Source organism: Vicugna pacos, chromosome 24 (assembly GCF_048564905.1).
Source record: "Vicugna pacos chromosome 24, VicPac4, whole genome shotgun sequence".
In the NCBI taxonomy this organism is placed as follows: Eukaryota; Metazoa; Chordata; class Mammalia; order Artiodactyla; family Camelidae; genus Vicugna; species Vicugna pacos.
Window position 1 is genome coordinate 18,866,756 of NC_133010.1, and position 12,607 is coordinate 18,879,362.

A 12,607-nucleotide genomic window follows, 5' to 3' on the forward strand; every position below is an offset into this window, starting at 1 on the left:
TTGGACTGAGGAGCTGCTGGAGTGTTTCAGCAGCAACAGACTGGCTTGGCTGACTTTTGACTGTTGTCTCCCTCTCCTGTGACCGCCTTTCAAGCCCAAGGTGGCAGATCCCATCATGCTGCTCTCCTGGCTTCACGGAGAGAAACTGTCTGTTCTCCTCGCCCTTGTGCGTGTTTCCATTCAGAGCCACACTTTTTATTTACAAATACTCTGGAGCTCTGGTGTCAAGTGTGTGGCTGACTATTAGTTTCCTGTCAAAAATGTTCTGTGTTTCAAAAAAGGGAGATGGTGGCATCAATGGGAACATTAAAAAAGGAGAGGTCAGTTGTAAGGGAATGATGGAAAATCATTGCGAACTGTTTGCCATTTGAGGGAAGAAGACCCTGGTAGGGGCAGAAAAGAACATGAATGGAAGCCTAGTGGGGCTTCTGGCTGGGAGAGGAAATATGATGCCCACTCATGAAGGAGTAGAAGAAAAAAAAAGACATAAAGGGAGCAAAGACAACTGCATCAAATGAAGAGGCCACAGAGATGTCGAGAAGATGCCAAATAGCCCAGCTGAAACCAGGCAGCACGGCCAGGAGATGGACCAGATCTATGGGCTTCTGCCGTGTGTCCAGCCACTTTAAAAACCGAGGGTTGAAACAGAAGGAGTGGAGGCAATTTTCCCTGGAGAAGCAAATCTAGGTCAAATGAAGTCACAGGATCACACACAACTTCTTTCTCTCTCTTTGAAGTTGATCAGGTCATGATTGGCACATCGAGGTCCTTTGAGTTTCCCACTAACCACCTTCTCCAGCCACAAGACGGCAAGCAGCTCCGTGTACAGTGCATCTTTTTGCTTTGTAGCATCCCTGTGGGTCCTGGCTTCCACACTAAGTGCCATTGTTCTTATGCATCCAGAACTTACTGGAAATAAGTTAGGCATTTCCACAGGCCCAGTGGTGCCTTCAGGACCCAATGCAAAGTCTTTAGTAATGAGTGCCTGACTTCCTTCCAAAGAATAGCTTAAGCACTGGAGGGAATGGGACCTAATATATGTTAATTAATTGTGATGAAAACTCTCTGATGTCACCTCAAAATTCTTTGTGCAAGTCACATTCAGTTTAGGCTCATAGTTTGAGAAGAATGGGCAACCGAGCTGACTCAGGGAGGACTCACACCTGTGGTTTTAAAGACCTGGAATCTTCCATGACTCAAGTTTTCATTCGGCTTCCTCCCCAGAGTACAAAGGAGCTGTTAGGCACCGGGCAACAATTAAAGGTGTGGTTAAGGGTCTTTCCTTAGGAAAAGTGAGCATTGCTGCTACAGAGTGTTGAATCTTGTCCCCAAAAGATACGTTCAAGTTCTAATATCTCGAATATGACCTTATTTGGAAATAGGGTCTTTGCAGACACAATCAAGTTAAGATGAGGTTATCTCGGAGTAAGGTGAGCTCTAATCCAATATGGCTGGTGCCCTCAGAAGAAAAGAAAGACACAATGGAATACTACTCAACCATAAAAAGGATGAAACTTTGTCATTTGCAACAACATGGATGGAGTTGGAGGGTATTATGCTGAATGAAATAAGTCAGAGAAAGACAAATACTGACTACATTGTACACCTGAAAATTATTGTTCATCAACTACACCTAAATTTTTAAAAAGTTTTTAAAAAATTCAAAGGCTAAAAAAAAAAAAAGGAAAAAGAAAAGGACACAGACACAGAGAGGAGAAGGCCACGGGAAGACAGAGACACACAAGGAGAACCCACGTGATGGCAGAGGCCGAGTGGCAACCCCGGAAGGTGAGAGAAAGGCAGGGGATGGAGTCCGTCCGAGAGCCTTTAGAGGGAGCACGGCACTGTCAACACTGGGTTTCAGACCTGGAGCTTTCGAACCATGAGAGAATACATGCCTGCTGTTTGGAGACACCAAGTTTGTGGTAACTCAGAGCAAACATAGGGGATCAACACAGCGGCCCTCCAGCTGGTGCCAGACGCCTGCCGCCAGTAGCCACAGCCCTCCGGGCTGAGCCCCAGGTCACAGACACCCACGAGGGGCAGGGGACGTGCAGCAGGGGTGCTGAATGCTTCCCCCTGCACCTCCCCACACCCACCTGCACTGCAGACGCTTGGCCTCAGCTTTCCTGCCACGTGAGCCCCATCAGATTCTTTCCAGCCTCTTCTAGGAGACTGGATCCTGTCCTTCCTCCCCTGGGGCCACTCTCCAGTCCCGCTGAGATCAGGCTCCCCACCTGGAATCACGGGACCCCGGCCACCGGTTCCCAAGGCAGAGCCTGAGCTGCTGGATGAGCCCCTTAGCCCTGCAGCACCTGTTTGTGCTGATGACATTTACTCTGGCCCCTGAGCAGGTGTGCGCCGACCTCTCCGTGGCCCTGACGGCAGCCTCTCTCTCAGCCGGGCTCCCCAGCCTGTATTGCCTCCCTCCTCACAACCGGCCCCCCTGCGGAGGCCCCACACCACCTCCAGCTCCGGGTCTGAGTCAGGACGGCAGGCCTGGGGATGTTAGATGTCGTCATGCACCATCCTTAACAAAACTGTCAGCTTCCCAGAGTGAAGGTCTGGAGCCCAGACCTGAGTACAAATGGATGGTGCTCACCACGAGGCGGGGCAGCCCAGCAGATGAAACTGATGATCACGCACACATCACGGCACACTCGCGGAGTGATGCTGGAGTGGACAGCCGAGGCTGCCTGGGCCCCAGGAGATGGTCACCTGCCCACCCAGGCTCTGCCAGGCCACCTGGGCCCAAAAGGACCAGTTACTGTACAGTGTGGTCCACCTGGGAGGGGAGCTCTACCCTGAGGCCAACTCAAGCAGTCTTGGGACCCATGGGAAGTGAGAAGTAATGAGGACAAGGGTGGGGGCCAGAGACATCTTCCCTTCCCACCATAGTATGGAATCCTCCAGACCTCACCTGCACTGCCCGTGGTCCCTGTCACAGTCCGGGGTGGCAGCCCCGTCGGTGCCTGGCCTGGAACAGTTGCAGCCTTCGCAGCCGGCCAGCGGGTGGAAGCTGAAGGAATGCGTCTCGCACGTGTCACACTGGGGCCGGACCGTGCGGGGAGGGCACAGGCACCTCCCTGTCGTCTCCTCACAAAGGCGCCGGCCACAGCTGCATGCTGGCCAGAGGAGGAAGGGACACAGTGTATAAGTTAGAAGCCCCCTGACCTCCAGCAGGACTGCACCAGGCTCTACAGAAGCTTCCACGGGGCCTGGGAGAAAGGTGTTGCTTTTCCTTCATTATGGCATTGCTGAGTGTGGCTGATCTGAAAAGCCCTTTTCTTGGGGCCAAGATTAACTAAACCAAATGGTTCTGGTGGACACAGTGTGCAGACGCTGAGTGAGGACAGCCAGACCTACCCCCGAGCTGCAGTTGTGGGTCATTCTAACATAAGGCCTGTCTTTGGTCACAGGGTCTGCAGGGCTCCATATCACCCCAGTGCACTGAGCCCAAGGTCAGGGCACGACACAGCAGTGGGGCCCTCACCAGGCAAAGGCCTCCGTACAGGGACTCTGTCTGCACCACACCCACAGCCCTCCCATCGCCCAGGCTAAGCTGTGTCTAGGGCTGCAGGACTGTTCTCAGAGAAAGGTCCGTGGGCTCCTCGTTCAGTGAGGAGTGCGCCCTGTGACCCTGGCTCTCCTCCGCCCTCAACTGAGTTTTGCTTAGGCTGCAAAAACTGAAGAGGCTCCCGTTAGAAAGGAGACTGAGCTGTCTGATATTTCGATGCTTAAGGCTATTTACATTCATCTGCTTTGCCAAGTGCATGGGCCACATAACATGGGAAGCACAAATATTTATCTTCTAGAACCTTGCTACTCAGAGTGTGGTCCATGAACCGCAGCATGAGCATCACCTGAGTGATTATTGGAGATGCAGGCTCTCAGGCCCCAGCCCAGGCTTCCTGAGTCAGAATCTGCAAGATTCCCAGGTGAGTCTCCAGCACAGTGAAATTCGAGAAGCCCTGCCCTGGGACTAGAGATGACCTTGGTTGACCCGAACATGCACTTACGCTTGCAATGTGGGAATCCGTAGTAGCCCACTTGACAGCGGGTACACTGTCGCCCAATGACGTGGGGCCGGCACGGGCACTGCCCGCCCTCGGGGCTGCAGTGATGGCCAATGGCCCCAGACGAGTGGCACTCACAAGGCAGTGCACCCTCGTGGTAAAGGGCCACCAGGGACCTGCTGGAGTTCTTACAGAATCCAGACGCTTTCTGGGGGCTGTGGAGACAAAAACTCATAGTGATATCCTGGGAGACGTGCCCAGAAATGGTCCCACCCTCCTTCTTCCCGTGTGCTCCACCAAGCAGTGCTCTGGCTCTGGAATCTGGAAAGAAGTGAGAGAATACCCCACCCTGGACTTAAGTCCAGAGCTGTTTGACCTCAGAGCCTTTGCTCTTGGTATTTTCTGTACAGGATGCTTCTGGCCCCTTGGATCCTCAGGAAACCCACAAGGGAGCAGAGTGGGTCTGCAGAAGAGATGGCAGGAGCTGACACCTGGGGCTGTTCTAGGCTCTTAGCATTCAGGGACCCACAGAGGGAGGATGGGACACTCCTCACTCAATCAGAGGGCAGAGGAGAACCAGATCAGGGCTGCTGTGCCTCCCAGTGGAGGGCGCCCTGTGTAGGATCTTCTAGGAATCTGAACTGGCCAACAGGAAGCAACAAAGAGGACGAGAAACTCCCACGCAGCCTGTGAGTCCCAGCGTGGAGGGTGAGCTGCTGAGACCGAGGCTGAGGAGGGAAATCCCACCAAGGGGTGCGTGACGAGGACCCGGGCCTCCTTGCCACTCCCCTGGGAGCCCGGAGAAAGCAGACAGACCCAAGGGCCAGCCCCTCCCTGGGTCTTTCCACAAAGTGATACTTACTCAATATAAAAACTGTCTCTTCCACAATTGGTGATAAACTCAAATGACTTGTCCACTGATTTTCTGTGAAGTATCTGGTAGTCGTAATTCTCCGCAGGCATCACTAGAACTCGGACCTAAAGGGAAGCCGTGGGCATGTCTTTGGATTTCCAACAGCACAGCACACCTACTGCTCTTCATCAGATAGCCTCTCCACTAAGATCAACATTCTTTATTGCTAAGCCCAAGACCAAATGGAAAAGGATTTATGAAAAAAGAATCACAAGAACCACCCTACGCCAGTGTTGAAGGCTCAGGCCACACTTCTGTGTTGGAAGTGACCACAAGTGAGGGCAGACCCCCTGGAGGACCTGCTCAGAGAGGCAGCAGCGTCCGGTGCTGGGCGGGGACAGGAGACGTCGCCAGGAAGCCGGGGCCTGTTGGGATGGCCAGGGCCCCATCTGATTCGTGTGATCCAGGATGACCCTGGATCCCCAGGGGTTGTATCTGTATTTTTAAAGGCGAGCAAGCCAGAATGGCAGGACCAACGGGGAAACTCACACACTGACTTGCCCCTGAAACTGACATCCTGTCAGACACTCTCTCATCAATAATTGTAGCCCCGGTCTTGGAAAATCCTGCTTGGCTCTCTGTATCTGTATACATCAGACTGTGCCAGTAACAAACGCTGTGGGAAACTTCAAACATCTTTGTCAACTACTCACCAACTCACAGCTTACAACGTCTGTTGCTCTCGTTATTCAGTAAACATTTGCCAAGCACTTGTGCCAGACGGTGTTCCAGGCACAGGGGACACAAAATGAATGAAGTCAGGCCCCTGTCCCTAGGAAGATGACATCCTCCAAGTGTGAGGAGGCTTGAGCAGAAACTGGACGGCCACAGAGCAGAGCCTGGGCAGTGCTTCCTGACTCTCGAAGGTCAGGAAGTGACCATGGTTCCGTCAACCAAGGTAATGAGCAGGGGAGGGGGTGCCTGGGGCTGTGCAGTTAACAGGCTAAGTCGGAGGGACTTGCAGATCTCTGGCTACTGGAGACACGCAGTGGATGGTCTGCGGGCTCGGGGAAGATTGGAAGTGAGCTCACCAGTGTGTCATTCCCACAGAGGGCAGAACAAGGTCGGCAGGTGCAGATGACGTTATGCGAAGAGAAGTAATAGAACAAGAGGGCTCCGTGTCGAACTCAAGGGTACGCCAATATACGGGGACAAAGAGGAAGAGAAACCACTGAAGGGGCACTCGGGAAAGTGAGAAAAACCCAGAGAAAGCAGCTAGGGAAGCCAAAACCAGAAAGTTTCCACAACAAAGGAGGGTTCAGAGAGAGAGCTGTCAGATGAGGGGGGAGGCGGGGCTGCTGGAGAGAGACACCCACGCTCAGCACAGCTCAGCAGGGGGCGCATTTCCTTCCTAACCACTTCTCCACTATTCCCACTTCCCTTCACTTTCATTGTCACACACTTTTTTTTTTGTAAAAGGTCGCTATAAAATTTAAACACTTTTCTATTAACATGACTTCAATTTCTTGGAGGGACTGCTGCCATGAGCCAAAACAGATACACAGAATGGCTGACTAAGGCAACCAGGTGAAAAGCCAGCTGAGGAACAAAAAGGACGCACCAGCACTAAGGACTTTCCTTCAGGAAGCTTCACAGTCACGGCCACCTCAGGCTCCGAGACGTCAAACTCAGCCTGATCTCCCGCGATCACTTGGTCCCGGCAGCCAAGCACGTGGGGACAGAAAGCAGCGTGAAAGACACCTGGGGGTGGGAAGAGTATTCCTGTCACACCCTTGCCGGGACAGGTGAGCCCCGCAGCCGGCCTGCTCCCCGCAGCTCACCTGGCCGCAGCTGCCCCCCGTCCACAGACACCTGCGCCGGGAACGTTGGGTGCGCTGGTTGATAAAAGTGGATGACAATGACATACCGGCCAGGACGTGGTACGGGCCCTCTCAGGGTCACTTGGTTCTATGTGTGAAAAAGAGGAGGGAAAAAAAAAAAAACCTCATCACGCAGAGCTATGAATAATTAGAATCACAGGATATTTATTTTATTTCATTTCATTTTTATTGAGGTATAGTTTATGTACAATGTTATATTAGTTTCAGGTGTACAACATTGTGATTCAATATTTTTTATAGATGCCACCCCATTTAAAGTTATTACAAGATGACAGCTGCATTCCGTGTGCTCTACAATATATCCTTGTTGTGTCCCTATTTTATATATAATAGTTTGCATCACTTAAGCCCCTCCCCCTACCTTACCCCTCCTCCCTTCCCTCTCCCCACTGGTAACCACCCGTTTGTTTTCTCTCTCTGTGAGTCGGCTTCTATTTTGTTATATACATTTGTTTGTCTTATTTTTTAGACTTCATATTTAAGTGATAACATAGAGTATTTGTCTTTTTCTGTCTAATTTCACTAAGCATAATACTCTTTAGGTCCAACCTTTGCAAACGGCCGAATTACACAGAATCACGGGATATTTCGAGGTTAAAAACCAGAACAACCTAGGTGTTTACCCAACTAAAGTGAAAACCCCTGTTCACACAAAACCTTGCCTTGAACGTTTGTCGCAGCTTTATCTGCAATCACAGACAGAGAGAACAAACCAAATGGCCCTCTGCACAGAATGGACAAACCAGCTGCGGCACAACCATACGTGAGGTTGGAGGGAGTGTCACAGGGTACGACCACTTTGGAAAACTGCGTGGTAGTCTGACCGAAGTCGAACATCTAACTGAGCGACTGCATTCCCAGGTAATAGCAACAGAAGGGCACACTATGCCTGCAAAAGGCCGTACAAGAACGCTCCTTGTATCCAAGCACTGCTTGTAATTACAGCCTAACAAAGAGTCAGACTCCGTTTTTTGTTTGACAGTTTTCAAGCTCCATCACTCACCTTTTGTCTTTGTCCCACACCTGGAAAAGCTGATACGAAAGTCCAGGTGTTCATGCCTTGGCACAGGCGGGAAGTTCAAACCACACAAATTCTAGCCCATGGGAGAGGCAGCCTCACCTGGTCCGCTCCCACCCACCCCAACTCTTGCCTACCCACAATGAAAACCAGTCATCTCCCAACCCTTGCTCACGCTTGTGTGTGAGCCCTGCTCTCCCCAGAAAGCCTCACCATGTGAGTAATGAGTCTTTTCAAACTCTCAAAAAACAAAAAACTACAAGAATAACAACAATAAAAGATTATCTTTCAGATGAGAGCTGTACCTTGGAGGGTGAGTAACTTACTAAAGGTCATACACTAATTTGATAGCAAAACCAGGACAAGAAGTCTATTGTCATGATTTCAACTCATTTCCCCCTACTATTCTAGGCTGCCTTCCCCATATGGGATCTTATTAAATTTTCTCCCCCGGAGCCTGTTCATTTCCTATCTCAATGCAAAGTGAACTGACATGAGCCATCGCTAGGATGAAAAGGACACACTGTCATTAGAACAAACATTAAGTTCTGCCATTTTGCAGTTTACAGTGAAAACGGTGCATTCCTTTCCTATACTTCATCTCTGTGCTCTAGATGATTAATCGGTATGTGTTTTTAGGGAATTTCCTGTCTTCATGTTGGGGTTGCAGAAAAAAAAAGTGTTAGAACACTTTCTAAAAGTGCTTATATTCTAATTTGGGAATATAATGAATAAACTCAAGAATGTTCAATTGCACTAGTCCATGAAAATATGAGCTGTCCTAAGATGGGCCATGAAAAACTGCCAAACGACTGTGTGGACAGCGATACAGGAGGGAAAGAGAGTGTCAGGATGGGATGGCCACAGACAGGATTAACTGGATGCCTCATGCCTGTGCAGAGATGCTCAAATGTGGGCATCCAAGACCCTGGAAGGTTTGTTAAAACCCAGATTCCTGGGCCCTACCTCCAGGGTGTCTGATTCAATAGAATTCTCTGATTCAGAGTGTCCTGGGGTGGGGCTGGCAGATTTGCACTTCTAACAAGTTCCCAGGGGATGAGGACACTGCTGGCTGGGGCCACACTTTGAGAACCACTGGTTTAGGAGCAACACACTCAGGCGGAGTCCTACCTGCGGTGCCTTCAAGGTGACTCCAGTAACAGCTCCTGCAGAAGGTGAAGGATCCTGGGACAGGCGAGGGGAAGACCCGCCAGCTGGGACATCCAAAATTAATGCTGTTGGAGGAGTTTCGGGGACCAGGGAGACGCAAGTGGCACTGAAAAATAAAATACTGAAAAATAACCCAAACCAGAAAGAACTGTCCATTGGGGAAGATGCAGATTCTAAGCATCCGAAGGGTCCAGTCTTGAGAGACCCACAGGCCTGTGGAGACCTCTGTACCGAGACACTCAGTGCACAGTCTGGCCAAGTGTACCCAGCTGCCTGCTTAATACAGCGACCTAAGGCAGAAAACAAAAGTCTTAATTTTGAAGGAAAGTAAGCTAACAGAAGCTTATGGAAACTTCCCTCTAAAATTCATTGTTGAATGAGATCAATGCAATGAAACTGTTATTCACCTCTAAACATCACTGCTGGCATAAAACTATATAAAAACAGAACAAATACGCATCATTTCTTTTAGGCACAGCCAGGTTTCATCATCTTGGTGGTTTCAACCATATGCATAAGATTTCATGACTGTGTCCATAAATTGTTTTTGAATCTCCATTGAAACACCCTTCCCCAAATCCCAATAACCATTGGTTAGCTAACATAGTTGTGAGATGGGTCATTATTTCTTTCATGGTTTTTTAAATGAAGAGTCTCAGACACAGAGATTAAAGGATTGGAACAAAGTGAGACTCTGCGAGGGTGCAGAACAGAACTCAGAGTAACTGCCCAGGAGGGAGAGGCTCAAACATTTCACCCAGTTGTTACTGTGTCAGCATCCTGATATTACGGAATTCTGGAAAGACTGCTGGAATAAATGAGGTGCTTTTTTTGTTTTTTGTTTTTTTTAATCTATCACCAGCCTTTAGTACCTTGGCCTGTGATCACTTCTGAAGTTAAGCATAAAGCTGTGGCCTTCAAAGCATTACAGGATCACTCAGCACAAACAGGATAAAGGAAGGAAACACTTTACCTTTGATTAACAAATCGCCCATAACTGGCAATGCATTTGACCTGAGGTCTCAAGTACTCCGTTGAGAATTCTTCAGTGGGTATGATACAAATTTGATGCTGTTGAGCAAATACAATACAAGAAGGTACATCCCAGTTATCAGCAAAGCCAAGGTTATGGCCAAACATGCTCTTTTTTAAAAGAAAAAAAAAAGCTGTTAAGAATTCCTCCAGAGAAATTTTAAGTTTTATTTTAAAGCTGTACAAATCACAGGATGGCACTCCATGGCCTCATTACATGCAACAAATCCTTTTTACTGTTGTCCAGGATCGCTGACTAACTTACTCTCAGAATAACTATGTAAATAAACAAAATCATGTAAAAGTGCAAGCACAACTCCTTGTCAGCAACTTTTGGGCCTGTGTTTTCCCTCCTGCCCTGGGCCCACGCTGGTTCTTCAGACCCCTTGGCAGGAGGAGGGAGACGTGGTGGGCAGCCAGGGAGCCTGCTGTTCAGAGAGGGGGCAGTTCCTGATACAAACAATCCTTCTCAGCAGAAGACGACTCGTGTCTCAGGCCCACTGGGACTCTGACCCCAGAGCTAGTTTTTGAGTCAGACAAGAAACTTGGTCATTAACTTAATACATTTCCTTTTAAATCAAAACTATTACTAACTTGATCACAAAGCTATTCAGTAACAACAAAATTTTCATTGAATACTTGCTACATGCCCAGTGCTGAGACTAGGGGATCCTATAAGGCTAAGATGGACAGTACTTCTGTCTTCTTGGAACTTATATTCTAGTCAGCTTTGACCCTGATTGACATCTGTTTCATAAAGGGCAAATGCAGGGGGAGGCTACAGCTCAAGTGGTAGAGCACATGCTTAGCATGCACAGGGTCCTTGGTTCAATCCCCAGTACCTCTTCTAAAAGTGAATAAATAAACCTAGTTACCTTCCCCCTCAAAAGGCAAATGTATTCTTGAAAGATGAACATTCAGCCCCATTATAATTTTCAAAGATGAAGAAGTTAAGCTTCACTTGAATCGTGATGTTTAAAAAAGAGAGCCATCATTTTAAAAAGCCATCACTTTAAAAACTGAATTCCAGGTAGTTCTTAGGAAAAAGCACGACATTTTTAATACTGTCAAGCACAAACATTTACAACAGATTAGAACAGGCTGGCCCAGCATTTCCCGGGGTGTAAGACATGCTTAACATTAGCAGTAACAGGAAGTTGCTTCATACTTAATCTTCTGTTCCTTGAGATACTTACTATAAATCTGACCACCCGTTCCAGCCCAAATCCCACTGCCTCTGTTTATCACAGTTCTCACTATTTAAGTTATGCTATTAAAAAGGTATTTTTAATCTGCCAAAGCTGGCATTTTAACTCTTAACAGTATATATATATGTGTGTGTATATATATATATATATGTGTATACATCTATATATGTGTGTGTGTATGTATGTGTGTGTATATATATGTATACACACACATACATACACACACACATATATATATATATAATTAACTGAAAACACTTTCTTGAAATACAGTAACTATGATCTGGGGAAAAAAAAAACCAGGTGATTACAACCTTGGAAGTTCTGAAGGAATCTGCCAAAAAGCTAATAGACATAATAAAATAGTAAAGTGGGAAAGAAAATAAGTAGTAACGAATGGCATTTCTATACACCAGCAATAATAATAAACTAGGAAACATAATGACAAAAGATATTTCATTCATAATACTAACAACAAATTAAAAGAAATGGGTTTGTGAAGTGAGTTCAAGTTCGACAAGTAAACTTTATGGAGTCCTGTAGAAAAGTCTCAAGCAAATGAAGAGGCAAGACAGATTTCTGGATGGGAAATAGACGCCATAACACTGGCAGTTCTCCGCAGGTTAATTTTATAGATGTAAGGCAACCCCAGACAAAGTTTTAATAAGCGTTAAAACATATCTATGGGTTATCAATAAAGTTCTAAAATTTAGCGGTCAAAGCAGAAGCGTACCAGAAGGAATCGGGCCATCCGCGCTTTGAGCTGCACGTCCGTGTCTGCCAGCAGCTCGTACACGGCGAGGCGCCCCCTGCCGTCGGTCACGGCGCTCCGGCAGAGGATGCTGCAAGGGGAAAAGGGTTTCTTAGCCTCATTCCCCTGGTCTCCCTCACTTTGTGCCCAGCGGGGTGGCTGATGGCACTTCAGTTTCCCCTTGTTTATCACAGGGTCGCCAACATGAATTTCTCTACAGGTGGAGTTTAGGAGAGATGCAGCTCATGATCAGTATGGGAAAAGGAACTTTCCCACTGTGGTCTGAGCTGCCCCTCTCAGGCTAACGCCTTGCTCACCTTCTCCACCCGGAAATATGGAATTCTTGGTTTAGTCGTGGGGAGAAAGAGCCCTAGGGTCAGTGTATCCCATCTCCAAGACAGCCTTCTTGGAAATTTATCAACATTGTTGGTACCACTGGAGAATAAAGTGGCCCACTGGCTTCACAACGACCACCTCACGCGGCGTCAGTAACGCGGCTGAGAAACCTTGAGTCTGCCTTTGGAAGCTGGGTCTGTTCCTCCCCATCCTTCCTTCCTCATTCTACCAGCGGTGCTCCTTCCCTCTGTCCCATCAGACGACATGTGGAGCTCAGGAGCATTTAAAAGGTCACAGTTTTGAACCAAAAAATACAGCTTTG

At 48.2% G+C, this 12,607-nt stretch overlaps 1 protein-coding gene across 1 annotated transcript in view; it reads right to left on the reverse strand.

The window, feature by feature from the left end:
* Window positions 1-12,607, reverse strand: part of LAMA3 (laminin subunit alpha 3) — a 200,880-nt gene that overhangs the window by 82,464 nt on the left and 105,809 nt on the right. The window contains exons 25-32 of the mRNA XM_031690290.2: window positions 11,932-12,040; window positions 9,932-10,029; window positions 8,920-9,064; window positions 6,711-6,837; window positions 6,491-6,630; window positions 4,879-4,994; window positions 4,020-4,231; window positions 2,921-3,125 (exon numbers count right to left, since the gene is read on the reverse strand). Of these exons, the coding sequence (XP_031546150.2) occupies window positions 2,921-3,125; window positions 4,020-4,231; window positions 4,879-4,994; window positions 6,491-6,630; window positions 6,711-6,837; window positions 8,920-9,064; window positions 9,932-10,029; window positions 11,932-12,040 (1,152 nt within the window). The remainder of the gene's footprint in view (window positions 1-2,920; window positions 3,126-4,019; window positions 4,232-4,878; window positions 4,995-6,490; window positions 6,631-6,710; window positions 6,838-8,919; window positions 9,065-9,931; window positions 10,030-11,931; window positions 12,041-12,607) is intronic.